The 27981-nt window shown below is 49.1% G+C and overlaps 8 protein-coding genes across 8 annotated transcripts; 2 read left to right on the top strand and 6 right to left on the bottom strand.

Moving 5' to 3' along the window:
• Positions 1-5: 5 nt before the first annotated feature.
• On the bottom strand, positions 6-3178 carry F4807DRAFT_469878 (heterokaryon incompatibility protein-domain-containing protein; the record flags this gene model as incomplete). The annotated part of the gene is made up of 4 exons (XM_048002760.1): positions 6-1456; positions 1512-1710; positions 1801-2433; positions 2501-3178. 4 exons carry the CDS (start codon positions 3176-3178, stop codon positions 234-236), a joined length of 2733 nt encoding a protein of 910 aa, XP_047851375.1. The 3' UTR covers positions 6-233.
• Positions 3179-4081: 903 nt separating this feature from the next.
• F4807DRAFT_469876 (P-loop containing nucleoside triphosphate hydrolase protein) lies at positions 4082-6554 on the top strand (the record flags this gene model as incomplete). Its single annotated transcript, XM_048002759.1, has 6 exons — positions 4082-5183; positions 5248-5371; positions 5454-5534; positions 5590-5745; positions 5821-5886; positions 5947-6554. Exons 1-6 carry the CDS (start codon positions 4248-4250, stop codon positions 6552-6554), a joined length of 1971 nt encoding a protein of 656 aa, XP_047851374.1. The 5' UTR covers positions 4082-4247.
• Positions 6555-6678: 124 nt separating this feature from the next.
• On the bottom strand, positions 6679-9561 carry F4807DRAFT_469874 (uncharacterized protein). Its single transcript, XM_048002758.1, has one exon. It carries the CDS (start codon positions 9391-9393, stop codon positions 6802-6804), a length of 2592 nt encoding a protein of 863 aa, XP_047851373.1. The 5' UTR covers positions 9394-9561; the 3' UTR covers positions 6679-6801.
• Positions 9562-10178: 617 nt separating this feature from the next.
• Positions 10179-17299, bottom strand: F4807DRAFT_437468 (PLU-1-like protein). The gene is made up of 5 exons (XM_047999035.1): positions 16145-17299; positions 15979-16027; positions 15099-15911; positions 14612-14709; positions 10179-14553 (listed from the first exon to the last, which is right to left on the bottom strand). The coding sequence occupies exons 1-5, from the start codon at positions 16598-16600 to the stop codon at positions 10645-10647; spliced, it is 5325 nt and encodes a 1774-aa protein (XP_047851372.1). The 5' UTR covers positions 16601-17299; the 3' UTR covers positions 10179-10644.
• Positions 17300-19511: 2212 nt separating this feature from the next.
• F4807DRAFT_437463 (uncharacterized protein) lies at positions 19512-20958 on the bottom strand. The gene is made up of 2 exons (XM_047999034.1): positions 20504-20958; positions 19512-20442 (listed from the first exon to the last, which is right to left on the bottom strand). The coding sequence occupies exons 1-2, from the start codon at positions 20737-20739 to the stop codon at positions 19722-19724; spliced, it is 957 nt and encodes a 318-aa protein (XP_047851371.1). The 5' UTR covers positions 20740-20958; the 3' UTR covers positions 19512-19721.
• A 35-nt stretch (positions 20959-20993) lies between these two features.
• Positions 20994-23013, bottom strand: F4807DRAFT_437460 (uncharacterized protein). The gene is made up of 2 exons (XM_047999033.1): positions 22765-23013; positions 20994-22710 (listed from the first exon to the last, which is right to left on the bottom strand). The coding sequence occupies exons 1-2, from the start codon at positions 22852-22854 to the stop codon at positions 21271-21273; spliced, it is 1530 nt and encodes a 509-aa protein (XP_047851370.1). The 5' UTR covers positions 22855-23013; the 3' UTR covers positions 20994-21270.
• A 214-nt stretch (positions 23014-23227) lies between these two features.
• F4807DRAFT_216821 (DEAD-domain-containing protein) lies at positions 23228-25148 on the top strand. Its single transcript, XM_047994006.1, has 4 exons — positions 23228-23473; positions 23556-24596; positions 24654-24829; positions 24887-25148. The coding sequence occupies exons 1-3, from the start codon at positions 23368-23370 to the stop codon at positions 24710-24712; spliced, it is 1206 nt and encodes a 401-aa protein (XP_047851369.1). The 5' UTR covers positions 23228-23367; the 3' UTR covers positions 24713-24829; positions 24887-25148.
• A 585-nt stretch (positions 25149-25733) lies between these two features.
• On the bottom strand, positions 25734-27325 carry F4807DRAFT_453196 (S-adenosyl-L-methionine-dependent methyltransferase; the record flags this gene model as incomplete). The annotated part of the gene is made up of 4 exons (XM_048000425.1): positions 25734-25899; positions 25959-26529; positions 26569-26961; positions 27163-27325. The coding sequence occupies 4 exons, from the start codon at positions 27323-27325 to the stop codon at positions 25734-25736; spliced, it is 1293 nt and encodes a 430-aa protein (XP_047851368.1).
• Positions 27326-27981: the final 656 nt, after the last annotated feature.

Below are 27981 nucleotides of genomic sequence, written 5' to 3'. Positions count from 1 at the left end.
ATTGATCTGCTTAGCCAACTATGATTCTACTAGGAGATGACTTGACGGTATCCTACCATTTCGCATCGACCATGAAATTCAAACGGAGAATCCAAGGCAGACGATCAGTAATATTTCACTAAACGTGTTATTAATTTCCAAGGATTGCTGGACAAAATAAATTGTGAAGCAAGAAACAACACCACCCCTGTGTAGCGGCAACTACCAACGTATGGATACCCATGCGTCAAGACTTAAACGATCTCAATTTTTTCCGCATTTAGGATCGCATGCTCCCACATCCCCTGGACCTTATCTTTCACCCTAACTTTTGTTTTCTCGGTGTCACCATTTCCTTGGTAAACCATGTCAACAACCCATGAGACACTCATGGCACGCATGGCCGGCCTTGGAATGGACTCAAGTATTGTTTGGAGCGGTGTTAGGACGAGCGTTTCTCCGTCGGGGGTACCATCTATATCAAAAATCGCTTCTCGAGACGCAGATTTCTCACTGCTGCCACCAGCTCCAGCTGCAAACACGGGGCAGAAAAGCCTGGCTAGCGTTGGTGGAGTCAAAAGAAGTCTTAATTCAGTATTGCTGATGTCTGGTATTACCCATTCATCAAACTCGAAAAATTTACCTTCGGCCTCAAATCCCTCACCTATCATCGTCAAAAATGAGAGAACGCGAAGTATTCCGATATGCCCGCTCCCAACCCTTTCTCTATCTCGGGAGGAAGACGTACGACGCTCGGAGGAGACCTTGAGGATTTTGGAATATCCGAGCATATTGAAAAGGTTCATTATCAGGGGAATGCTGATTTCTGTGGGGTTACTTGGCTCATCCAATTCCATGGACGGGGACGTGTTGACTCCAGTGGGATTTCTTGGTTCGTCCAGTTCCACAGGCGGGGGATTCACAAGCCTTCCTACCCAAAACCCACCCTTCTCCATTACCCTGTCGATGATCCAGCACTGATAGTATTTTCCATCTGGGCTTCGATCTAGAGAAAACATTTCCTTTCGATTCTCTATTTTAAGTCCAGATGGAAGTTGGTCAACAGACTCAATGTTGCGACGAGACCATTCCAACGATAAAGTCGAGTGGAGTATTGAATTTGCCACGTCTTTTTCCTTTATGGCGACCAGATACATGATGATTTCAAATAAGAGATGTGTTGTTGCTAGTTTAACAGTGTTTTCTTTGACAATGTTAGAAGACGATGTTTTGTCGTTAGCAAGCTTCCGCCAAGCTTCTGCGTATTTCGTCTGAAGGGGCGTTAATGATATGAATTTATCGACGCGCCACAAGAAACCCTCTAACCAAAGGCCCCTAGAAGAGACTGAGACCAAAAGAGGAGTGTCTTGTACAGCGGTCGCCCCAAACGGGTTCCCATCGGCTGAATGAAGATACTGAAAGTTTCGTACGAAGGAATGCGCCCATGAAAATGGAGAGTTTTCATCTTGGGGGAATTCTAGTCATCGTAAGTTAACAGATAGTTACGGGAATGATATCAGATGTTGACTTACTGAGGAAATTCGAGCCCGGGAAGTGGTAAAGTTGAGGAATCAACAGTGAGAAATCGTTGTTGGCAAGGGAGAGAGCTAGTATGCATGTAGCAAGGCTGTTATGAGTCATCGCAACCTCTGTTGTATTCAGCCGAAAGTAGTAGCCGCAGATGTTTGCTACAATAGCTATTTTATCTTCCACGTTCTGTAGTTCACGTAGCTGAAGATATGTTAGCGCCGTTGCAGCACAACAAGTTCGTCGAGGTCTTGCGGGTGCTCGATAAGCCTCAGTCAGCCCCCTATTATTCACTTCTGCCGGAGGGTAGAAAAATTGAAGTCTTCGCATTGTGATCGGTAACACGTCTGCACTGTCGTAAGAGCTTTCTCCACGTCGCTCATCTTCAATCATCTTTTCTAGCACGAGTCGTACGGGTAGTGAACAGAGACATTGCCGCATAGCTTCAAGTGTGATTGCTATGTCACTCTGCGCTAGTTCATGGCATATAAGTAGTGAGCCCCTGACGTTAACGCCTGAGACTCGAGGGAAGAGAAGTATCATGTTAAATGTTGAAATAAAGGCTTCCTGTAGGATCCACGCACGACTATTCCACCTGTCATTTACAATTGTGGAGACTGTATCAGCTATGATCTGGCGACTTGCGAAAATTTCACGGTTTGTGAAAAACTTGCGGCCTGTAGAAAGTTCCTGGATTGTGCCAGTCAGAGCCTTGGGAAGAAAAGGACTCATCTGGTTATCGGTGGATGGACCTCTTGACCCTCTGAAATAATTACAAGTTTTGTGGATTTCCCGTAGGCAATCGAGATGTTTTTGTGGCAATTCCGCTCGGAAAAGCCCAATGCATGTACGAGCCGCCATATAGACGTAATCCATGCTCTGTATAGCCAATTGCTTTTCTTCAGTATCATCTTGGTTGATGCATTCCTAGGAGTTTTTGATACATTAGTAAACCAGCTATCCTGCTTCTAAGATTTGTGCATAATACACGCACCTGATCAATCCATATCATTCGGAAGCCATTTTCGCGGGCGAATGCCACACACCGGTCGATGGTAGCATTTGATGCTCGCATGTATCTCTCTTTCTTATCCTCATCGACTACACGATATTTCTCTTCGCCCTCGGCTGTTGGCTCATTGGACCAGCAATATGAAACGGCTACGAAGTGGTGACAGCGGTATTTCTGGGTGTTGCCCGGCTGGTAAACCCTGCGGATACGGAATTTCGTTACTTTGCCTTCGTTAGGAAAAAGTGGGATATTCTGGCAATCGTTACAGGAGTTCTCGCGAACGTGTACACACGGATCACGATGCTTGTGAAGCTCGGCTTCTCTGTTTGGTATATCACCCCGCATAATCATATGATTCCCACATATATGGCCCGGGGGAATGGTGACTTTGTTCTTGCATGGCAGACATTGCCCGTGTAAAGGCGCTTTTTGGTCCTCTCTGGAGTTTGAGACCGTGTTACTAGTAGTTACGGCATCTAAGCTATCGTCGCCGTCGTCGTAAGTCAGAAAGCGAAGGGATGTTGCCCAAAACCGGGCATCTTTTCTGACGAACGAATTTTCTAGGATCCTAGGGATATCCTGAGATATATTATCATATTGGATTCCAGGTATCTCTGTACCAGGCGATGGGTGCCGGCTATAACATGTGTCATCAATCATTTTGGATGTAGATAGGAGGGCCTGGCCGACACTGCCAACTATCGGGGCATCCCTATGCTATAAGCCTTGGTAGGAACATAGTATATACACACTCATGGAAGAAGCCCTTTGCCCATCAATCAGCCGGGGACAGAACCTCTCACGGTTTCCAATGGGCCGAACCTGGATCCTGCAAGCCCTCTGACGTGGCCGCTGCTATCAACTATCAGGGATATCCCTAATATGTATGCCGTAAGTCGGTGCTTACCTGGGTACATTTTCTGTCGGCATGATCAAATGCCGCTTTAATTTGATTGGCTCTTCTGAGCTTTGCATACCAAGTGATATCATCCTTTGCGGACGTGATAGGCGCAAGCACCCAAGTGTTCTTGGTGGCTCTCTGTGCTACCACCACTGCGTTCTACATAATAAAAGGGGCAAGAATTAAATCATATTTAACTTTTAGCTAATATCCTACAATATACGTATTTTTGTTTTCTTGTTATTAATATCTATTATTTGGAAACGCGAATTATATGAAGTATTTCATATTATATTTCAACCCTTATAAAGACATCTGAAAATACGCGATATCCCTTTAGTTGGTATAAGGCTATAGCTCCAGCAGGATTAGTAACTGTACTTCCAGCAACCTTTGAGCTCCACTGGCACCCACAAAAGCTTACTTCTATTGGTTAAACGCCTCTGAAGATCACTGCGAGAGCCTCAACGCTTACAGGCTTAAGGGGCCTGCGCCATCGTCGATGTACAGTTACCGGGTTTGTGGGAACTGTAGTCTTATGCCAACTAAAGGGATAAGCCATTGTTAATTAAGTGGAGCCTTAAAGCTGGTAATGATTACGTAGTAACTGTGGCTATGTTTACCTTGCAGAGAAAAGGCTTCCAGCCATGTTTCAGCCATGAGGTACTTAGGAAACTGTCCCATGCGATTTAGGTCGAAGCTTTGCGTACATCGTCCGTTCGTGTTATTTATTAGATATGCCTCTTATTAATTAGTATAACCTAAATCAAACTTTTCCTGCTCTTCAAATCAACCGGATGATACAAAGTCAGATCAGTAGTCGAAGTCATGGAAATCTTCATGCTTGACCCCCGGGAGTTCCTGGGGAACAGTGACGACGACGATGAGAGTTATCATGCGACAGGGGAAGAAAAGCAAGGAGAGTTTGGCAAGGTGGCCGAGACAAAGGATCTCTATCGCGTCGCCAAAGACGGCCCCTGGGAAGAATGGGCGCCAGAAGACATAGCGATTGGCTTGAATTCAATACGGGATTCGGAAAAATTCGCCCTTATAAGGCGACAAGAAAAGCATGTCGACGACAGTGGCAATCCAATACTTAAGCTACATTCAATCATTATACAGAGTCCCTTGATCAAGGAGCAATTAGGTTGTGTCTTCAAGGGCTATCGGGGTATAAATACAAACCTCAAAGACCTGAAATTTCAAGCACCCTTCCACCCATTCTTCTACCGATGGACGCAGCTCGAGCAGTATTTGCCCAGCCATTGCGAGGATGGCGAACACTATAGGCTCCTACGTGAAGCCATCGGCCCAGAGATAAAGCCACATATCGATCGAGTCAGTGATCTCAAAAACAACAATGTCATCTCTTTCGACTATATCTGGGCACTTTTCGAACCCGAGGTAGAGATATACTCAAATATCGATGGTCAAGATCGTCTATATCTTCTAGAGAGTGGTCAGTACGGTAAACTACTTACTGGAGTGAAGGTATACAGCATTTCGGCTCGCTTTATCGACACGGACGGTCATAACTTCGGATATGTTAAAGAATGTCTTTCTATATCCGAGTTCAATGACTTGAAACCTATATCCGAGCTCAATGTTTTGCCGAGCTGTTTGAAGCGAGACATCGCTGTTATCCGGGATAGGTTGACGAAAAGGGGACAAATATTCGGAGAACTGAAGGGGCTTCACCACAAGGCATATTCTGGCGAATATCAAGCATGGGAGGCTCGATCAGAGACCTTCAAGACACGTTACGTAAGTCATGGCTCTAACGCCTAACCAGGTACATATGTCGATATTGCATGACTTACACCCATAGAAGATTGATGACGGAAGAATGTATATCGACTGCAAGTCATTCACGACTTGCACTGGTGTAGATCCTGATAAGTTAGGCCCGCTTGATGAGCCATCGACCTCTAGTCACTCGAGCAACTCAGAAGGTTTGTTAATTATCCTGATTCCTCTCATCTCACATACTGGAGGTTCCATTGATGGAATATCGTCGGTGTTAATATGAATCAGCCGGCAACTCCCTCTCTCGGAAATATTATCCGTTATGCAATCCTTCTGTCAAGGGTTTTTGTCTGAAGACAAAAGAATGGGGTTAGTATTCATCTTTCCGCCCGAAGAAAAACTGCAGGTGCTAAGTTTTTCCTAGTCCTTTTATCTGTCGACCTATTGAAAGAGGTAGAGTGGAGCGAGAACGCATTTAAACAGCTTGCTTTACCACAACACTACAAGCGGATTGTATACGCATTTGTTAACAGTCAGCTTTCTCAGTCAGATGACTTCGACGACGTAGTCAGAGGCAAAGGTATGTCCATATAGATGTGAGGGGATAGAGAAAGCCCGCCCTAGAACCATTAGTCTGACTTATAAACTACTATAGGAAAAGGTGTGATCATGCTTCTGAGTGGGGAGCCTGGGACTGGTAAGACGCTCACGTCTGAATCAGGTTTGTAGTTCTGTGAATGCCCGCATTGAATTGGTTTCTAATAATCCACAATTTTCACAGTGGCAGAGGAGATGAAAAAGCCACTCTACAGCATGGGCGCAGGCGAACTAGGTGATACAGCCGGCGAAGTGGAAGATAATCTACAACGCGTGCTTGGGCTGGCCACTAGGTGGAATGCTGTCCTACTCTTGGACGAGTGTGACGTTTTTCTAGAGCAACGCTCACCTTCTTCTATGGATCAGAACAGGCTTATAACCGTCTTTCTCCGGGCACTAGAATACCATCAAGGGGTACTTTTTCTGACGACAAATCGCCTAGCGGCGTTCGACCCTGCCTTCGAATCACGAATACATCTCACAATTCATTTTCCCAAGCTTGGTTTCAACAGTAGGCTATCGATTTGGCGCAATCTTGCCAAACCTAACTCCGCAAGCAGCAACTTGACCGAGCACGAGTTACAGGAGCTTGCCCGTACCGAGCTCAATGGGCGGCAAATCAAGAATGTCATCAAGACGGCGAGGTTATTAGCCGCAAGAGATCGGTTGCCGCTTGCCTTTAGCCATATCGAGATGGTACTGAAAGCGAAAAAGGTCAATTATATGACGTTTTCCAGACGCCTCGCTGCCTGGAGATCGTGGATGTTCGGCTTTAGGCGCATCTTGGGATAATGCTGCAGACAAACAGAAAGCGAACGATATTGTTTCAGACTCAAATTGGCTGTTACTAGAGTAGTATTAGAGATTGATCCGATTGCAGTGAAGTCGTCAGAACACCTATGAACTTGCTCTCTATGTGCTACGCAATTCTACAAGTATCATGCATGACTGCCTTGGTAACTGGGTAGGTAGGTAGTTATGCACTCAGCTCAAAATTCCACCTTCTCTCGTACCGACTCATAACTATTACCGCCAGTATTCACAGCACCAGAATATCAAATCCATTCTCCTTACAATACTTCACGCAGCACTCCACGCAAGCCCGCTGCCTCACCGCTACATGCGCCCCAACCGGTTTCGCGAGCGCAAGAAATCGCACTTGCTCATCTCCGGCCGAAGGTACGACCGCCACGGCGCCTGGTCTCAACCCGGTATCTGTGCGTGCGTGCATTAAAAGTGCACTTTGACGCAGCCGGGCCACGTCATTTTCATCATCATCTTCCTCTTCATCCAACTGCTTGATTCTGCTAGCCCAGTCCCAGTACCAGGGCAGGGCGTCCTCCGGGGCGCATAAGTACACCTCGGGGAGCGAAGAGGCACTACTACCGCTGGTATTAATGGTTACGGGGCCAACGTCGGTTATGTGTATAGTCATGTGCAGAGGGATATCCATCGGTGCGTCGTGGCGATGCATGCAGGCTTCGATGCGCTCTGCGGACGCCAGGGTCTTGATTATGCCGCCCGGGTCGACGTGTATGCCATTGGTTCTACCACCATCGGAGTCGGAGTCCTTAACGAGAGCGCATTTCAAGATCCCCCGAGATCCCGCTTCGCATCCGAGTGTGATATGCGTGTCTCCAACTGACATGTTAGATTTCGTCAATCTTGACGGGATCTCAAACGCACTGCGAGGTACTTTGTCAGGCACGATTCGCGAATCGGAACCCACCACTTTGTGATACCGCCTCATGTCACACTGGTCATACACGCCTCCACGCCGCCATAGAAGCCTAAGATAACTCTCTCCATCCTTCGGCAGAGCCGCTTCAAACAAAACAGCCGGCCAAACCACCTGTCCGCCGCCGCACGAAATAATCGCATTATCCCCATCCCCCACGAAGCCCCTTTCCTCCTTCTCCTCCACTCTCCCCTTCTCTCCCCAGTATCCCTCCCCACCAGCCAAAACCCTACAAACGCGATGCCACTCCCCAACATCGCAAGAACCCCCCTCCCCCCTAAAAACCCTACAAACCGCCGAAACAACCGTACTCGGCCCCACCACCCCCTTTCCCCTCCAAACCATCGGCTCCGGCCTAACCCTCAACCCCCCCTCCCCCTTCGCCCCCTCGAAAAGCGCCAGCGCCAGCACCGCGGCAACCACGTGCGCGACCTGCTCCTCGAACAGCGTCGCCGCGCCCGCGTCCAGCAGCGACGTGAACTGCGTTTCGAACGCGGCGGCGCCCCACTCCGCGCGCTGCGGCGCGAAGATGCGCATTCCCAAAAAGTTGGCCGCGGCGGGGTGTCCGGAGACGGGCGTGCCCATGGCCTTGCTGCGCGGGTCCTGCATGTGTTTTCCCGCGCAGCCGGGGACGAGGGCGAGGATGCGGTTTATGGCTTGGCGCGGGGGGAAGGGGTCGTAGCGGTCTGTGTATATCGTGTATGCGTGTGCGTCTGCCCTGTCCCCTAGTTGTTCTTGTGGTTGTTGTTGTTGTGGATGTTGATGTTTTTTGTGTAATTGCTGCTGCTGCTGTTTTAGTTTCTGGCGTTGTTGCTGGTCGCGCAAGCAGGGCGCTCCCCAGCGGTCGCGAGCCACGCAGCCCCCTGAGCACATAGTCAGCCCCTTCCGCGCCTTGGACAGGGCGTACGGGAGGGCCTCTACAATCGCTCTTTTGGCCTGGCCGCGGTCAAGCCGGAAGGCGCATAGCATGAGGCGGAAGTATGTAGGAATATCCACGAGGCCGCCGTACTGCTCCGCTTTTCCGAGGCCGAAGTACCAGTTCTTCCAGACGGACTCCGAGTACAGCTCCCTAATACGAATATAATGTGGTGAAAACTCGTCTATCGGAAACACGAGCTTGATGCCGACCTTGGTGTTGCCGTTCATGATCTTCTCGCACTGCGAAGGCGAGTCGTCCTCGAGATAGATCATGGACTCCTGATTCAGCCACCAGTGCAGGAAGGCGGCGATCCAGGGCGCACAGAAACCTGCTTGAATACTAAATGCTTTGAGTTTGAGGTTGGGGCTTTTGGTACTATTCTCTTGTAAGTCTTTCAGTAAACTGATCATCTTAATCACAGCATCCATATCAGGGGTCTTGCTGAACCGGCTTGTTGACGTAGCGTCATGGCGTCGATCGCGAAGATAATGGATGAATAGTATCTCGTGATTTACAACGCGCTCGGCGAACCCGGAGAGCTGGCATCTAGCATTCATCGAATTTAATAAAGGCAACAGCTCCTCAGCTGTAGGATGTCGTTCCTCGAAACGCTTCAGATGACATTTCATCAGTTTTGCCAACATCTGCGCACACTCTTGCGGTGCAAACGCCGTGGCCAAAGCGCAAACGAGGGCAATAAACTTAAGACCCCCTATCTTACTGCCGAGGGTGCATGCTAAGTCGCGATTCGAAAAGCCTATGAGTAACTTGAGAGCGGGGAGAACAATTTCTTGTTCGTCCGTGAGCACCTGATTCTTGACCTCTTCGCACGTTTCGTCGCAGATCCCCAGCATCCCCCCGAATTCCTCACAGGCGAAGGCGACTCTTAGATCATCGACCTTCATACGTTGGGAGTCGAAGTGTGGGTGGTCCCAGTTGGGCACCGCTGTGTCTGCCACAACTTCATCTGCCATCGCGGTTCTTCCGTATAGCGCGTACTTGCGTATGGTATTGTCCAATTTATCATATGAGAAATAATATGTGATGATATCATAGGATAACGAATTCGGCTGAAAAAGCACGTGAATCCAAGATAGGATGATGGGAAAATGTCTTTAGTTATATAGTAAATGTGCTGTTACGTGTTGACAACAGATATAGCAGACATAATGCTATATCAAGACTCATGGTGTACCTACACGTCAAGTGAAGACCCATAATGCGTTGTCTACTCTCTTCGTACATAGATAGTAGCTGTGGATGCTTCAGGGGCTCACCTCAAAAATACAAACATCCATTACCTGGTTATGGAGGTAGACAAGGGGCAGTTATAAGCTGTCAGAGGTAACGTGGGAAACGAACAACGCATTACCCGAGTAACCAGTGCTACAATGTATGGTTTGAGTCTCATACAGTTGAGAGAAGATATCATTCACAGCCTTTTATCTTGACTAGGCTTATACGCATGAGAAAGGTATCTCATCTCAACTACAGGCCGTGACTTTCTAAGGTAATCACACAAAATTGGCATAGCTTGTTACTTGGCTAAGGTTACTTGCATGACACAGCCCGGCTACATATTTCCGGCACCTCGTGCGTCTGTTACATAGGTACCTGGGGAAAGGGATCAGAGCAACTCGCGAATGAAGGCTGAGGACGTGTGACATGTTACTGGTTTAGGTGGGGTTGTAGCTTGTGTCAGTCAAAGGATTAAGACAAGTCACAGTCCAGGTCACACTTATAACTCAACACGCAAGACTCGCCGTTGGCAATGAACAATGTGAATTCAAATACCTACGTGCATAACTCAATAGGTATTGGTCCCCACCCCTTCCAGCCTTCCTCCATTGAACTGAACAAGGTATACCGAACCGGGTCTGCCAAACAACGCCTATCTAATGCAATAGTGTTCGGCCCGGCTCTTGAGCCTGAACCATGTACTCATACACTGTGGGGAAATGAAAGGGAATTTTCATCCGCAAAACGATCCGTGAAAACGCCTCTATATGTTGGCTCATCCTCGTATGCTGATTGCTTCTACCGTGGCCGTGAATATAGTGCAGAGAAATGCCAGCCGGTACTCCAGAGGGAAATTTTTGTCATCAACGTGTTAGTGCTTAAAAAGCCCTTAACACCACCAATTAATCGTCAGCCGCACCTTCCATGCCCAATTAAGCGCCGAGACTCCCTTCATGCCATGCCAAACGTCGTGGGATCGACCAAAATCAGTCCGAATCCTCCATATCCATCACGTTTCGCTCTGCCTCAAAGCTTTCGGCCGTGACGCTTACTCGTTCCTTTTCACGTTGTCGTTCTTTCTTGGCCTCATCGTCGTCATCGGCATTAGTCAGATCTAGGAACATCTTGTCGACGTCCCTATCATCGTCTTGAGTCTGGCTCACGTTTGCTCTGCTGAACGCATCATCACGGCCGTGATTCCACACCTCTGGACCAAACAACTCCTCAGCCCGCTTACGTCCGAGCTCGGTAGTACGTAATAGTGCGAGAGCATCGGCTTTGCCGGCGTCCGTGGTTAGGTTTAGATTGTCGTTCAATCCGTCATCCCGCCCGCGCAGTAAACGATCTTCAAGCGTCATGGACGGGTCTAGAGCGCTTAGTCGAGGTCCTGGTCCGTTGAAAAAGTCTGGATGCAGGCCAGCTGTGTTATGCATGTCCATAGCGTCGGGCCGAAGAGAGGATCCGGGTCTGCTAGAGGATGCTGAGCTGGACCTCTGAGGTGGATGCGCGTGAGAGGTGCTGGTCAAAGCTGGAGTCGACGGCTGCGAGTTCCGTGAGAGGAAGGGATGACCGCCAGACCCGAACGAGTGAGAGGATGGACTTGTCGCATTCGGGGGAACAAGGGCGATACTGGACGACGCTGCCGCAGCCTGGGCTGCAGCCGCGGCTGCCTCTGCGTTCATCGCTTTGCGCTTCAGGCTGTTCGCTTTGCTCTTCATATTCTCCGGTAGGTCATCAGGATCCTTTACGCCAAATTGCGCCAACATCTTCTGGAGTTTTGTTGGGCGTGGCTTGCGTGTGCTCTTAGACACGTCGAGCACAGGAGGCGGTTCCGGCGCTACCGGACTCCATTTATGGAGTTCTTGTCGGAAGAAATTCGTCTCGAAAGACAAGAGGATTTCGGCTCCTTCAATCTTTCGTAGATAGAATCGTTGGTCACCAGCCTCGGCTGCCGTGGAAAGCACGGGATTGCAGAATGCCGCAATGTGATCCCGGAATTTCTGCGCATTGTCGATGATTTTCTTCAGTACTTCCTCTTCTTCGGGTTGGAACGGCAAGTTCGGAATCTCCTCTTGCCAGGCAATGAGATCCTCCAGCTTAGGCCGCGCAGCGTCTCGCGGAATCTTGACTCGCCAATCGCAGATCGGGCAAGTGTACTTGTCGTCTTCTTTTACCTTTCCTCGGGCAATCTTCAAGCACTTGCCGTGATACCACTCGTGGCACAGTTCGCATTCGATCATCATGCCGGCCTCGATACGGCGGCAGATACAGAACACTTCTACTAGAGCCGGATCATTGATATCCCATGTTCGCCGAACCTTTCCTCCCTCTTCTCCCCTTTCTTCGCTCGCCGCCCTAGACGCAGGCTCGGCCGGGAGTCGGGGCGTATCGTTGCGAATATCAAAACAGGCGAGGTTGCGTTCTAGGACGTAGTCCATGTGACTTTTAAGAATATGAAGGGGCGCGTTAGTCTTGCCAAAAAGCTTCTTCCCCTTTCGCATCCAATCCTCGTGACGTCTCTGCTCCTTTTCAAGGTCAAGAGTCCCTGTCGGCTTTGAGTTGAGATCTTCCAGCTTCTTCATGATCTCAACCACCTCGGTGTATTTAGGCCTCTTCTTATAATCGGGTTCCTTGGAGCGCTCCGTGAGGTCAAGGATCTGGCGATGGGCTTCCCGTTGCTTGTGCAAAATCTGATCGACGGCAGCTAGAGTATCTTGCGTGACGGGGAGCGTGTTTACTTGCACCTGGTTTGAGAGAGCCTCGAGTTGCGGATAGTGGACGACCTCCGCGTTGATAAGCTCCTTCGCTTTAGTTTCCCATTGCATTCCCGCCGCGTACTTGTCACCGAAATACCTCATGTTATCATTATACAGTGGGATTTCCAAGCGGTGACCTTCTTCAAGCAGTTCCCTAACATCTTTCAAGGTCAAAAACTCGCCTCGGTTCGACTTTGCTTTGACGTTCCATTTTGTCTGTTCTAGGATCTCGGACAGTTTGTCAAGCTCTGGCATATCGACGTTGAATGTACGACCCTCCTCGATGAGTTCTTCGATGGATTCCTGGCCGCACCCGCGCTCTAGGAATTGCTCGGCATTCTTCTGGAAGTTTCTTATAGCATTAGCGCGCTCCTGTAGATGCTGGATTTCCGGGCAGTCGAATCCTATGCGCTCGGCGTCGTCGATTAAGCGGTAGATGTTCTCGACCCGCCGGAGTTCTCGTTCTCTCTGCTCTTGGGAAGAGCCACCGATGGACTTTCGCATTCCGCTCTGCCAGACCTTGTCATTTTTACGGCGGTTCTGCTGTTTTCGCACCGTATAATTAGTCGCCTCTTCGACCCACTCGTTACAGCGGTCAACGAATTCCCTGAGAGCTGGCAAGGAGGGGAGGTCGTACGGTATTCGTTCACCCTCGCTTAGAAGGTTCCTCAGCGTTTTGAGCGCTGGCTTCCCTCCGTCGTCGAGAAGTTTCTCATATTTTTCCTCCCACGCCTCCGGCATATTGGCCTTGTCCGCCACCTTTCGGTAAGTCTCGTCGAGCTGTTCGTCGGTCTTGCGATAGTAAAGCTTGTGTTGATCTCCGGCATATCGTTCCGACTCGGACATATCGCAGCATGCATGATTCCCCGCGTGCTGGATACAAAGAACCTTGCCGGATTGGAGGCACTTGAATCTTGATAAGTAGGCGTAGCACTTGCAATAAGCGCACTGGTATTCTTCCTCGGGGATATCAACGTCGGAGACTTCAAAAGCGAGCGAGCAATGCTCATCAGAGTCGGTAGTCAGGCCACAGGGTTGATGGCTGTCTTCCCGGTGCTTTGCGATGAACTCCTCTCGCTGTTCGAGTTCCCGTTTGTGTACCCTCCCAAGCGCAGGCGCAAGCCACTTCGCGGTTTGGATAGTTAACCCGGATCCAGTCCCTTCCGCTGCTGTCCACAGAAGCTCGTCGTGCGAGAAACACGGCTGTCGCCTGAACTGCTGCAATCGCTCTACCCCGGCAAGTCCATACGGCTCCCATTCTGAAGGAGCGAAGTTCACAGCCTCGTTAAAGTTGAACCCGTGGTTGAACCCTGCGTGGTAGGCTTGAGGGAATGTGATGACCATTTGGCCGGCTCTTTGATCGAGAGCATAGACACGGACGCCCGCCTTTTTAAGTTGCTCCGGGGTGAGAAGCGTGACGAGTTGGAATAATAGGTCAGGCTGAGTCTCGAAGAGCTCCGGCACCGCTTCTCGCATAGCATTCTCAAACTTATCGGTGTCAGCGGCCGGAATGCCGTACCAAGTCTTGGTCGATCCGAAGTGTTGATAGTTGACCGAGTATGCGAAGTGATCCTCGTTATGCCAACAAAACGTCGAGAATATCATCCCAACGTAAACCCAGGGAACAGTCATGCCCGAGATATCTGACTTAATATGCCGGAAAAGACTCTCAGGGTGGAGAGGCATGACGTTCAAGTTCCAGGGATCCGTAGAATAAGGATCGCATGGGTTGCGCTCGGCGGTCGGGAAGCCAGAGCCATGAGTGGTGCAGTGGATATCTGCGCCATATTCTACCTCCACAGTTTCCTCGGTGCTAGTGACGAGTCTCCAGAACTCCTTTTCCACGTCCTCTTCTGTGACTGGTCGCGGACAATTGAGCACTGGATCGATCGGCATCCGATTTTCGAAGTAGCCTTGCTTAAAGTCTGCTGCCTTCTCCTGGAATTGCTTTAGTGAATATAGGCCGCCTTCTTCGAAACCGAACTGGCCATCGCCAACAAGACATCTGTGGCAGTTCCACTCGGCGTCCGGTTTTTGCTTTAGCGGAGGATCCAAACAAGTACCGTGGTACCCGTGATCGCATGACTCGCATACAGCGATGAAGCCCACCTCATCGCCTTTACCGCAAGCTTCACATTTCTACACGGACGATTAACGGATGACTCGATTGTGTGAATCCGAAAGAGAAAGAACTTACCTCGCTGGGACTAGATGATTCATCTCGTGGTACCGGGATTTTCGGAGCTGAAGGACGGAACAGCGACATGTGAGAACCGGCAACAGTAGGGACGGTTTCTATATGTCAACTTGCATTAGTAGTGAAAACGATTGGGCCAATCATGGGCCGCGAAGACCGGAAGGGCCGTTGTATGGTTTCCTCCCTGCTGTACATGGCTGCACGGAAAGACGCATGATTGAGCGCATTCGGAATCCCTGCACGATCGCATCTCCACAAATAGACGGAACCCCGTAAAAGGAAATCATGTGCTCTTCAACTACAAGAAACCAGAAAAGGAGATGGAAATGGATGATTTGAAAATATTGTCAAATATGAAGCGAAAGGGAAATCAATTGAGAGCGGTAGTAACAACGGGGACGCAAAAGGCACGCGACGAAGCAGGTAACAGGCAGACGAGAAACCACCAGACCACCGAAGTCGTAGATAGCTGAAAAGAAATACGTACCTTTCTTCAGTCGCTTACTCCTTCTACTGCCATTCTCAGAGTCGTCAGTACCAGTGTCTTTCTTCGCTGAGTCTAAGCTGTCCGAACTAAGTTGACGCTTAAGGGCAGTAGCGGGTCCGAGCCCGGACGGTCGCAGATCCGGCGTGTTCTTGCCAGAGGGATGTGGGCTTCCGTGATGTTTCGGAGGCGGAGTAAAACCCTTCGGGTCGGATGGAACAGGCCGATTGACGCTGGTGAATCCGGCATTAACAGGCGTAAACCCTCCAGAATTAATAGCGGTAAATCCGCCTGACGTAGGCTGTGATGTGGCGGCCGGCGCGTCAGCCATAATCGTATCACGATCCGGATCCTGCTTCGAGCCATTTAAGCTTTGCTGAAGAGCGTCGCTGGCATGTCGGGCGGGCGATTCTGCTCTGAGGCTCGAAGGAGTGTTCACAGTCGATCGTTTCATAGGGCTAGGAGCCGGGCTTGGTGTAAGCGGGCCGCCATACTCATACTCCAATTGTTGATAAACACCAGGTTTCGCTTGGCGGAGATAATTTTCGTACGGTGTAAGCCATCGATCGTACGAGTTCTTCAGCGACGTAGACAACGAGGACATGATCTTTCCGCTGTATCCTAAATCTCTGCCGATTTCCGCCCACTTCTTCGTCTTGCAGACTTTCTCAAAGCCGCCGCGGGATTCGACCGCTTTCTTGAGTCGGTATAAGTCGAGAGGCTTCTTGTCGACATAGGGTAAGCGGTTTAGATTTGTTCCTTGCTGCCTGTGGAACCTGGCGAGAGCGTCGAGATAGCTAAGATTCGCTCTTGTACCTAGTACGTTGAGGTCAATGGAACTGATCGCGACGAAGGTCAGGGCACCTCGTGACAAAGAACTTACTGCCTTCAACCGAGTTCAATTCTTGCTTTCGAGTTCGGAAATGGAATTTCTGCGGATTGTCAGTACGCCCCCGTAAAACAAGCTACCGGTGGTTCCCAAATGGCGTCTATTTCTAATAGCCATTCAAGATAACCCTGACACATGACGAGGGAATCCGTCAACTCACCTCGGTATCGATTGCGAAGTCTGGGTTCCACGAATCGGGAGGAACTATCTTGCAGATGCCATATTCGCGAGCATCGGGTGTGATCTTGCGAACATACTCGAATGGGTCTTTCCATTCTTCTTCGGTGGGATGATACGTCGGCGCTTCCTCGAGTCCGTACGGTCTATTTCGCTTAGGTGGTTCTCGACTCGTCGTTGCCTGGCCTCTTCGTTCGACCGAGGTAAGATCTAGAGGTGCGCTACGCAGAGAGCTTAAAGGTACATGGGGATTCGTAGGATGATAGCCATTCGAATTAACCTGTGTCTTGGACTTTGCGCCATTGGTTGCCGAAGATGAATGGTTCGCATGACTTGAGGAGCTGGTGTTACCGACTGCAGGAGATGCTCTCGAGCTGGCATTCGCGCTATGGACACCTCCAACGCCGCCACCGTGGCCGGCGGAGGGGGTGGAGACCATGGTTCAAGACAAACAACGATGCTATGAAGTGAGAAGATGAATCCTCGGAAAGATCGTATCCAGCAGTGTTGGATGAAGAGGTGGTGGGCTACGTTTGCCGGTCACCTTCGGTTAGTGGAGATTGTGAGGCTGTCACAAGGAGAGTGGGCCGTATGTGCATCGCATGAGCGTATGATTAGGCCGTAAATGGTGCCGTCGCTCAAAATAAGTGTAGATAGGTGCGCGTATTTGCAAAAGCAATGCGTAGCGAATAATTACTTCGTCGGTGAGTCCGTGAGATATAGGACCTACGTGGTTGAAGGTCGAGAGTATGTCGTGGTACGTGCTATGAACGTGAGGTATACGGACTGTGTACTTAGCCACGATATACAGCGAAGTGCTATGCGTCCAAGGACGACAAATGAAAAAGAGATCAATGTTGGACTGTTCTCCCAACAGTGCACCTCAACCACCACAGCGCAACCTCGAATATCGCGAATTACTAAATTAGTCGTATCATTAGAGAGGAATAATGAAAGCCGAGTTGAAAAGATATTCAATGGCAGGAGAGAATTAGTTGTTGTCTAATTCAAGAGAGGATTGGAGGGGAAAGGTAGGTAGTTTAGCTTAAAGGAATTTGCATGCTAATGTGGAAAGAGGTTTAAAAGAGAAGAAGGTTTTTGAGACGTCGAGGTATGGTATGTAGAATATAGAATAGGCGTGTAAGTTTAGAACGGGAAAACGGACTAGATTGGATAAGAGCGGGATACCTAAGAGGTAGGTACGGTGGAACGTGGGTGGTCAGTGCAAAAAAGAGCACTGCGCTTGAGCTTTGATGGTGTTGTGGATGTACGTACCTTAACGCAGGTCGATCTCCGCCACAGGTAGCTTACGGTGCGTAATGCAAGAAAGACGAGAAGGAGAAAACGGGACACGGGGGTCACGCAGGCACGAACGTTTACGGTGAATTGGGAAGGAAAGGAAGAGGGAAGGAAGTGGTAGAAGTGGATATTGATGTGGGTGAATGCGACTCGTAGCTGTCGTCGGGATTTTGTGTCCTGTCCCATTTAAAGCAGCTAGGCCTGTCGAACCTTGCGCATTTTGTACCGAGGTAGCTATCTGGTTCGATACTTTTAATGTACTTATGATATACTTGATCTACAATCTATTTCCGTCTAATCAAATCAAATTTCATCGGAGATGTACCGTTATATTTTTATGTCGCACGTATTTTCACTGTACTCCCATGTTACTTTTGACTTCCATTCCGCCATGGAACTTTCATCGCCTCAACTTCAATTGAAGTTCCATGCTCGGATGCTATCACATCTTCCTCCCATCTCTTTTCGCATTAATTAGCAACATTAGGATTCTCTTTCAAAAATCATGTGATGTTGGCGATAACAAAGAAATACAGACTAAACCAACTACCTCCATTTACTTAGGTATGCATTTATTCCTATTCCACCACATCTTTGTTGCCAAACAGGAATATTCGCTCCGTCCTTTATCAAAGAAGGGATGTTCGAGTTCCGTATTGGGGGTTAAAATGTTCAACTAGCTTAGAAATTGTTGGATATCGACGCTGTAAGTCTGTCATATTTGACATGGCTTACGCGGGCAAAATAAATTGCCGGCTGACATTTCACCTCCAGAGAAGCTAAAAAAGATCTATTGGGGTCGATGGTACGATACGCAAACCTTATACACCTGCGCACTACCAACAAGCGGTCACTCTCACATGCTACCCGCTTACATACATATGTAGGATATTTAGGTGGGTACCTAGGAAGGAAATATGTTTCGCTTAAAGTGTCTTAACTTAGATTATACGTATATGTATGTATATATGTATGTACATGTAGCCAATAACTTGATTTTGGTTAGATCATGAGATTTGCGAAGAGTCGCGGGAGTCAAGATCGAGAGGCAAGAAAATTAAAGAGGCGGGTGGCCGCTAGGCTTCATTAGAACCGAAAGATCGCCGCACTTCACCCGATAAGGATCTAAATAGGATGAATAGAAAGGAATGAAAAGTCCGTAATCGAAACAATTATAATCGCCGGTTAAAAAAGCAAATGTCGGTCCAAGTATGGCAGGTATATGATACTAATTGCATCCATCATCTGTTCAGCACCAATACATGTCCGGGTACCTAGATCCGGGGCAAGGCTGCACGGACTATGCCGACGGTATCAAGAATGGTTGTAAAGCAGAAGGTATGGTTGTATCCTTGAATGATGTGCTTATGCTAGGCAGTAGGTGACTAGGATGGCCTGTGGATTTAGTCTGAGCTATCTCTTTTGCTTTTTTTTTTTTTTTTCATCAATACTGTGCCTCACCAAAATCCCACCGTGTTAGCTTATCGAGTTTGTTCTAGGCGTTCTAGTTGATCTAACAAATCTATCGGGCAACCGTAAAACCAGAGCCTCGTTCGGAGATAAAGTCGGAACAAAATTTCATAGGTGAAATTTGGATATTCGAGAGTCGCAATCAATTTCCTTAAATTACTTGTCGTTAAAGATTGGAGCTGGGAGGCTGCTAAGATTTGGAGCAAGTTGTCAGAACATAAAAAAAGCGAATTGATATTGTAGGCAAACTTGCAAGGATAATAACCAATGAGTCGTCTAGAGAGCCAATGATAGATGAGTGACGTTCAAAAGAGTGGGACACTACCCCTGTCTGCATGACGGGAGCACCACGCGAGCACACACAGCAGGGAAGGCCCAGCCTAGCCGAGCCTTGAAAAATCCTGGGTTCCAAGGTTGCTACCAGAAAAAGGAGACTGGTCTTTTGCGGGGGACCGTATTAACACCACCAAAGTCCAGGCCGCTATCCGTACAAGAGCTGCCGATTCATGTTGTACAACCCGCAACGCATTCCATGACATTACTTCGGGAAACCCAATTGACATTGCTTACACACTAGACAGTCGAAAATGAAGATCCGTATTATTTGTCTATTTTGAAGTAGGCACCTATGATGATAGTAGGATTGAGCAGACAAGGTTAGAATACCGTGCCGCCATACCCTAAAATGTACAATGCCACCGGCATCATTCAACACCTACACTAATATCGTGAGATTTCATTATAAATGTCTTCATATAGTATAGTAAGATTCCGAAAACCCGTATCCAATACTAGCTAGATTCGGCTTGCGCCTTGCGTTTCCTGGGCTTCTTAAGAAGTTTTTCGACCTCTTTAGTTCCCCTAACTCTCAAGCTCACTTCTTTCATAAGATCAATCCATTTGATCTGACCTTTGCATTCTGGGCATTGTCCGGAGATGGGAATAATATCCTCACCAGACTCCTTCTTGAGCATATGTTTGCTCCAGCATGAGATGTGACCTGTGCCCTCACAGCCGGCATTTGAGCATGTCGCATAGAGACCCTCGCCCGGCTCCAGATGCTCCTTACATACCACACAATCACCTTCCCTCTCGAAATCATATATCGACTTTGTTTTCGTCACGTATTCTTTCATCGGGGCGTAATCGAGCGGCAATGCATGAATGCCCCAGGGCTCCGACTCATTTTCAGAGTCAGAGCCCTCCCTCTCCTTCGAGCTGGGGCACGAAGAACCGAAGTCCGTCAATATCTGAATTGTGTCACGTAGAGACTCGTCCGCGGTATTGCACCATTTTTTCCACGCTTCATACGCATCGGGAGCGAAGAAGTGAACATCCAAGGGCCATCTAGCAAAGCTGGGAACGCGAAGAAGTAGATGTACGTTGGAGAGGATCGAGGCCAAGGTGTGTCGTGGGCGCTTAGGACGACCTTTGCGCTTCCTACCCGCCGATACCGATATGCGAGATTCGGACGGAATATGTAATGTTATATGAGGGTTGTTAAGGGCCCACCTGGAATACAATCAGCCTACATATAAGAAAGCCCAAAGTGTGATCAAATCAAGTGACTTACTCAAACTTCAAAGCAGCCACCATTCCGGGGAAGCCTGATACAAGACCAACCATCTCCCACGGTCTCAGTTTACTTCGAGATGTGCGCACAGCACCGCCTTTGGCTTCACCATTATGCTGCTTGAGCCGCCGCGGGGGATTAGGTGTTGAGCCAATATACAGCGAAGAACGGCGAACTGTCGATCGTAGTATATAGACGGTGTATAGCGGCGGTATAGGTTTCGATATACTTGTCATTTTGTGAATTCACGGCTGAGCGCGTCTCAGCGATGAGGCTTCGAATTTTCAATGATGAGATGAGACCCGTCTTTATAAGAATACGGTTCCATTTCTATTACATGAAGTTCAGGTAATTATTCTAGCTGTCCGATTCAACACGAACAGCAATAAGTCAAATGAGCTGGAGCGATTTCGGATGGAATTGTGGGAAGCGCATAGGTTATTTACATTTAAGAGTTTGTGAGACGTCACGATACTTGACAATGACAGTGTGGACCTCGGACTGTGGGGTTCGATTGCTGTTATCGATAAGATAAGGCTCGAACCAAGACGTAGCCCGGAAGTATCTATGTACCTAGAAGCAGTTTAGAAGACGAGAAGCCTTAGGGGTGTCATTGTTCTTGCCCCTTAACCCTCATGGTATTACTTCTATTGGCAAATATAGACCGCGTCTTTCATTCCTCTTTCAAATATTCCCAACCATGCCATGATTCCTTGATTCATGAGCAGATCCTAGTACCCTGCATAAAATATTACACCCAAATAGCTTTACAATAGGCCTTGCTTCTGCAAATCGTAGTAGACCTTCTCCGGCATGACGTTCCCTTCAGCATCCTCCATCTGGACTACACTGCCGTCATCCACCTTGTCCTTCCGCTTCTCTTTCTGTATCTTCTCCCATAGCCTTAGTGCCTCGTCGATTCCTGTTATGTCTCGGAAGAGGCTTGTGTTCGTGATTCCCAAACACTTGAGGCCATAGATATGTCGCGCCTCGTTGAAGTGCTTATCAAAGGCTCGGCGTCCCATATATACGAAGTTTCCGCATATTTCGCAGGGGAACTCGACACCGAGTCCGTGAAGCTTGTACAGCCAGAAAGGAATAGGCTTGCCGTCCCACGCGAGTGGCAGCTTCAGTGGGTTATAAATCTTATCTTCGTCGTCGTTGTCTTCGCCATCTTCGGCATCCTTAGGCTGTGAAGTGGTAGTGGTGGCGCTGAACAAATTCTCTAGCTCCTGCTGCCTTTCACGCTCCGTCATGCCCTGCTTTCGCTCGACATTCACTCGAGTATCGCTTCGCTCAGTACTCATCGCGCTTGCAAGGCGCTTGACTCGGAATTCTCTTTCTGCGATCGCCCGTTCTTTCAGCCTCTGTGTCGACATCCCACCTTTCCGATTACCGTTGGTCGAGTCGCCCCCTTCTTCGGACGTGCCCTGTAATCTTTGAGCCCGCTCGGCTGCAGCGCGAACATGTTTCTTGCCAGAAAGGTGACCCTTGTATACGTTCTCATTCTTGAACTCCCTTTCACAATCTTCGCACCATACTGCGTCGGCCGTGGATGGCTGTTTCGCGCTACCAGTAGCCTTCCCGCTAGACTCCTCTGCTTTCCAGTCTGCGATCTCATCCTTGTCCCATGCGGCGTCGAACTCCTTATCGAAGTCGGCGATTACCTTGTCGACATTCTCCAACGGCCTCGTTTTTCGCATGAAGGTTTCAAGATCTAGAGCAAGCTGGCCAACGTATTTAAAATACTGGTCCGTCGTCTTCTCCGACCTCTTCAGCCCGCCAGCACCTAGCGTGAAGTTGTCAAACAAATCCAGGTATTGAAGATAGCTGAGTCTCTTCGCGTTAGGTAGATTGAGATAAAGCTCGTGGCAGGTATGAAGATCGAAGAAACGGCCAAATGCTTCTTCACCAGTAAACATGGTATCCACGATGCTAGGTTGAGATTCGGCATCGGGTCCCTTCTTTGGTCGGTATGCGCGCTCGAGATTCTCGACAGGTTCGTTGGGGTACTTGGTGTGGAAAGTCTTTATGTCGGTAAGCTGCTTGTAGAACTCTTCCATTGGGTCACCGCTACCGATTTGTTGGATCTCACGCGACCTTGACCCATCTGCATCGCGGTAAAGAGATAGAAGCTTGGAGGACTGCGACGATATGCGATCAAGAAATTGGGCTATTTGATGATCACGTGCCAGGCGGTCGCGGATCTGGGATACATAGTAAGTAAAAGAATCATCGCAATGTTGTTTGGGAGAACTCACATGTTTGGGTTCATCGCCAATGCGATCTGCGATGCCCTGTTCAAGGCGCTCGAGGTCCTCGTGGAGGAATCTTTGCTCTTCTAAGAGCATTTTGAATGGTCGGATGAAACCCAATCACCAATTCTCAATAGATGAGCAAGATATTATAGTAGGCGGGAGATGCTACAAATCGAAGCGGAAATGGGATGGTGATTGTGATTATGAATCTTGCTGTAGTAAAAAGATTGAAGAGGCTGAATATAAAAAAGTTAGTACGGAATAGGACGTCAACTTTAAATTGTTTGGGTCCAGTTAGAAACGGTCTCTGACTTATTGCCACAGTGGCTGGGGTCGGCATTTCCATCAATCTCAAGCTGCAGGTGCAGCTGGGCTAGGCAGGCTTGATGGTTGCTTAGCGGATGTGGGGCGTAGCCACAGCCTTAAGTTTAGGTATCCCCATAAAAATTCTCTAGCTTACCAGCCTAGCAACTGAACATCAACGACCTCTGTGCATCACATCAAGACCGCAAAGCATTTTACCTGGCGCGCAATTAAATCCAGCGCAATATCAACTTAAACCCCCAACCATTATAATCGTATTCGCGCGATCAATACTCGTTCATCATGGCTGAAGGCGGTGGTATCGATCGTCGCGCAGACGAAAAGATGGAGTTTTCCACTTCCAAGGAGGTTACAGTCCATCCAACCTTCGAATCGATGTCTTTGAAAGGTAAGACCATATCCATGTAAAACTTAACATGTGGTGTCTATCCATTGTCGCAAAGCAAATGCTAATTATCTCCTGTCTACAGAGAACCTTCTTCGCGGCATCTACGCGTACGGTTACGAGTCACCTTCCGCCGTCCAGTCTCGAGCCATCGTCCAAATTTGCAAGGGACGAGACACGATCGCTCAGGCCCAATCCGGCACAGGAAAGACTGCTACCTTTTCCATTTCCATGCTTCAGGTCATTGATACGGCTATCCGCGAGACCCAGGCACTTGTCCTCTCTCCCACTCGCGAACTTGCGACGCAAATCCAATCTGTCGTTATGGCTCTCGGTGACTATATGAACGTCCAATGCCATGCTTGTATTGGTGGAACCAACGTTGGGGAGGATATTCGAAAGCTCGACTACGGCCAGCACATCGTCTCTGGTACCCCAGGCCGTGTAGCCGATATGATTCGTCGCCGCCACCTACGCACTCGCCAGATCAAGATGCTCGTACTCGACGAAGCCGATGAATTGCTCAATCAAGGTTTCCGAGAGCAGATCTACGACGTGTACCGATACCTTCCTCCCGCGACTCAAGTTGTGGTTGTCTCGGCTACCCTGCCCTACGATGTCCTAGACATGACAACCAAGTTCATGACCGACCCGGTCCGCATCCTCGTCAAGCGTGACGAGTTGACGCTAGAAGGCCTCAAGCAATATTTCATTGCTGTCGAGAAAGAGGACTGGAAGTTCGACACGCTTTGCGACCTTTACGATACCCTCACAATTACCCAGGCTGTTATCTTCTGTAACACCCGACGAAAGGTCGATTGGCTGACCGACAAGATGCGCGAGGCGAATTTCACTGTCAGCAGCATGCATGGAGACATGCCTCAGAAGGAACGAGACAGTATCATGCAAGACTTCAGACAGGGCAACAGCAGAGTACTAATCTCTACCGACGTCTGGGCTCGCGGTATCGATGTACAGCAGGTCAGCTTGGTTATCAACTACGATCTGCCCAGCAACCGAGAGAACTACATCCACCGTATTGGACGCAGTGGCCGTTTTGGTCGTAAAGGTGTCGCAATCAACTTCGTCACTAGTGAAGATGTTCGAATTCTCAGAGATATCGAGCGTAAGTGCTTCCCCAGACTCCGAGCCTAGCTTATTACATGGTGCTGACATATAGCAGTGTACTATTCAACTCAGATCGATGAGATGCCCATGAACGTGGCTGACCTCATCACTTAAAGATACCCAAGAGTGAGGACGATGCTTATAGCTGATGCAATTATGTGGCAGGCCAACTCGACAAGGCTATGAAGGGATGAATTATGGTGTGGGAGGAAATGGGCATGTCGTCCAGTAGTGAGTAATTAAACTTAACACTACCATACCTAGATCCAAGCTAACTCATGCGCATAGCAGTACATCTCAGATTGATCATGCTACTGACAGAATCCGATGCGTTTTCCGATATTTCGCTTATCGATCAATACAAGAAATCCAGTGGTCCACCTAAGAGCAGAGTGGATGAGTAGGTGTGAGATTAAATACCTTCGACTCCCTTCGAAACTTGATGATTTGATGAAGTTACTATTGAGGCTCGTCGAGTAGATGTTAACGACCTAGGACTTGCTATGTGTTAGCAGCTCCCCGTAGTCTATTGGGACTCTCCGATTCCTCACTATATCACCACGAATTCATCTTATAGTGCTTTAATATTTAGACTTCTAGCAGAGCACGTGAATTACTAGGTACGTCTAACTACCGTTGCTTGGTTGATAGGGAAGTATAGATGGCACCGTGCCTCTTCCGAACCAGTTTCACTGCTCATTTCAGAGAACACATCTCAACCTAGTGTCTCCCACACCGTCGTAGTGTGTGATAGCATCACCCCTGGGAAATTTGGTAGGTATGGAAGGGTCTCAAGAGTAAGGTCACCATATGAATCTGCCCAGGCAAAGCAACCATGGATATATTCTTAAACAGCAACGACTCATTATAACCACTAATAGATCCATAAAGTAACCCGCCTCATTAGACAACTAGACATTAGCAGCGTATGATTCAATCTGAGCCCATTTCCAGGAAATATCAATCTCCAACTCCTATTACATCTGTCCGATCAGTGCCCTTAACACCTCCGTCCTCCTTCGTTCCGGAACCTGGACAGAAACAACGGCCACCCATGTCCAGATACGCCTATATCTCATCCACAAGATGAGCAACAACGAGGAAATGAGTGAAGATATCGAAACCGTCAACGAGATTAGGTCTGCTCCAACGCAAGTTCCATCACAGCCAGAGCGCTACCGATCGGGCTCGTAACGTTGACGAGCTTAAGTTGAGGGTCTGCCATCCTGAAAAGCTCTTTCCAGTCCTTCAAGTCGCGCTCAACGCTATTAAACAGGGCCATCATCGCGATATCTAGGGTCCTATGGAAACAGTCAATTTAGCACGAAAGGCGGTTAGAGCGGTTTACATAAGTACTCACCTAGTCTTGCGCTCCTCAAGCGTACTCAGCGTGCCGCTATGAATGGCAATATTATCCATAACCACGATCCTGGAACTCGGTTTCTTCCTTACAGCGCCGAGCTGCGCCTGTAAGATACGCACAGCATCCTGGTCCGAATGATGGTGCAGTATACGTCGAAGCAGATAAACGTCTCCCGTTGCAGGCTGCGGCGTGAAGAAGTCGTAGGTCATGAACTGCAGGCGGTCTCCTAGTTCATCCACGCCTACCTGTTCAGCGAACGCCGCATTCGCATCCTGCACTATGAACTTCAGAGTCGGGTTGCAATACGCGACGGCTTTTGAGCAATGCCCGTTGCCGCCCCCTACATCAACCACGGTTGAGCCAGGAGGCAGACCCGCCCAGTCGAACCCGGACACCAGATGCTCTGCGCTAAGCTGCCTCCGCTTCGCCATACCCGCCATAGCGCGCGCATATCGATCCGCTTTCATAGACTCCTCGGTCGTCTGGCGCTGCTGCGTAATGAACCCAAAAGCAGGCTGATCCACGGCCCCAGGCGCAAGGCCAAGCGCGGTCTCCGCTCTCGCTCTCCCTTTCACAACCCCTTTCTCCCCAACACCTACACCCGTACCCGAATCAATAGCAACGTCGTCTAACCCCACGCCTCCCGTGCCCCCGGTGGACCACCGCCTAGTACTCATAGCCCTAGCCTCAGTAAAAAAAGCGCTCGACCGCAACGACTCCTGGGTCAGCCACTCGACGGCGGCTCCGGTGTCCTCGTCGAGCAGGACGCGCGAGTTGCGGTTATGCGCGACGATGCGGGTGCCCGGCTCGCGGAAGATGTGGTAGGTCATGAGCAGCTGCAGGACGCGGGCGCACTGGGAGGCGTCGACGCCCGCGGCGCGCGCGAGCTCCGCGTACGGGATCGGCGTGCCGTCCGCCGGCACGAAGTGCGCTAGCCGGAAGTGGCACACGTATTGCAGGGCCGCGTGCACGCGGTGGCCTTGGGCTATGCCCATTACATCTGCGGGGCGGGGCGGTGTTAGATTTTTGAAATAAAGGAGGAAGTTGGGGGGCAAGATGAGCGAAGATGGTGTGGTGGTGGTAAATGACGTACTGCGGAAGAATTAGCCTCGTTATTCCGCGGATGAATGATAAACTCGATAGAAATATTGGGGATATTTTATGTAAAGTATTTATCTTCATACTTACCATTCTATAGGACCGGTAACGAGATGGTTCAGCTTATCGCAGGCCTCGAGGAGTTTTGACCTCGCGATGCTGAGGCTTTTATCGCCATGGTAATCGGTGTAAGCGTGCCGCGGAAGACTGGTCTCGAGTATTTCCGCTTGCCTCCTGATAATGTCTGCGAGCGCAGTAACCGTCATTTGGTCACCCATCACAGCGGAAATTCACCTAGGTGAAGCTTTCCAACATTCACTTGGATCTTAAATATTCAGTTTGAGAGGGCGGAAGAGGGTAGAATTTCGATGGTAGATCACCATGCTATTATACGGCCAGGTATATGAAATATGCACAGTCTAGATTCATAAAAGCCGCACGTGGCGTCTTACCACTTATATGCGTGTCGCACAAGCTGTGAGGTATCTGACACCCTACGTAGTTGCGGAGCGCGGAGTTATTCCATTAAGCTGTAGAACACGGGGTTCCCACGGGGATATTGGGGGCTAAAGCACTCCTCGGCCGAGGCAGGGAGCTTGCCATAAAACCTGGGCTCAATGAGGGGAGCGAACCGATCCTACGGACCGATCCGTCGTGCGCAGTCAGACGTTTATACTCGCCCAACCGCGCCCCCCGACTTGGCGGGCCTTCATGTCCAAATCTACTGTGCGTACGAAGGTATGACATGCGGCTTGGCAGTCGGATCAGGGTTGTGGAAATCGTGTACGAGATCATACAAATCTTAAACATTGCGCACGACTTTGGTATTAATTTTCACTTGGCATTAGTTATTCCAGATTTCTTTCTGGGCACGGTTGTGACGGATCTCTCAACCAGTGGCAAGAATCTAAAGTCATTCCAA

This window comes from Annulohypoxylon truncatum, assembly GCF_022578515.1.
Source record: "Annulohypoxylon truncatum strain CBS 140777 unplaced genomic scaffold F4807scaffold_31, whole genome shotgun sequence".
Taxonomy (NCBI): Eukaryota; Fungi; Ascomycota; class Sordariomycetes; order Xylariales; family Hypoxylaceae; genus Annulohypoxylon; species Annulohypoxylon truncatum.
This window is presented reverse-complemented; position numbering and strand designations above follow the sequence as displayed.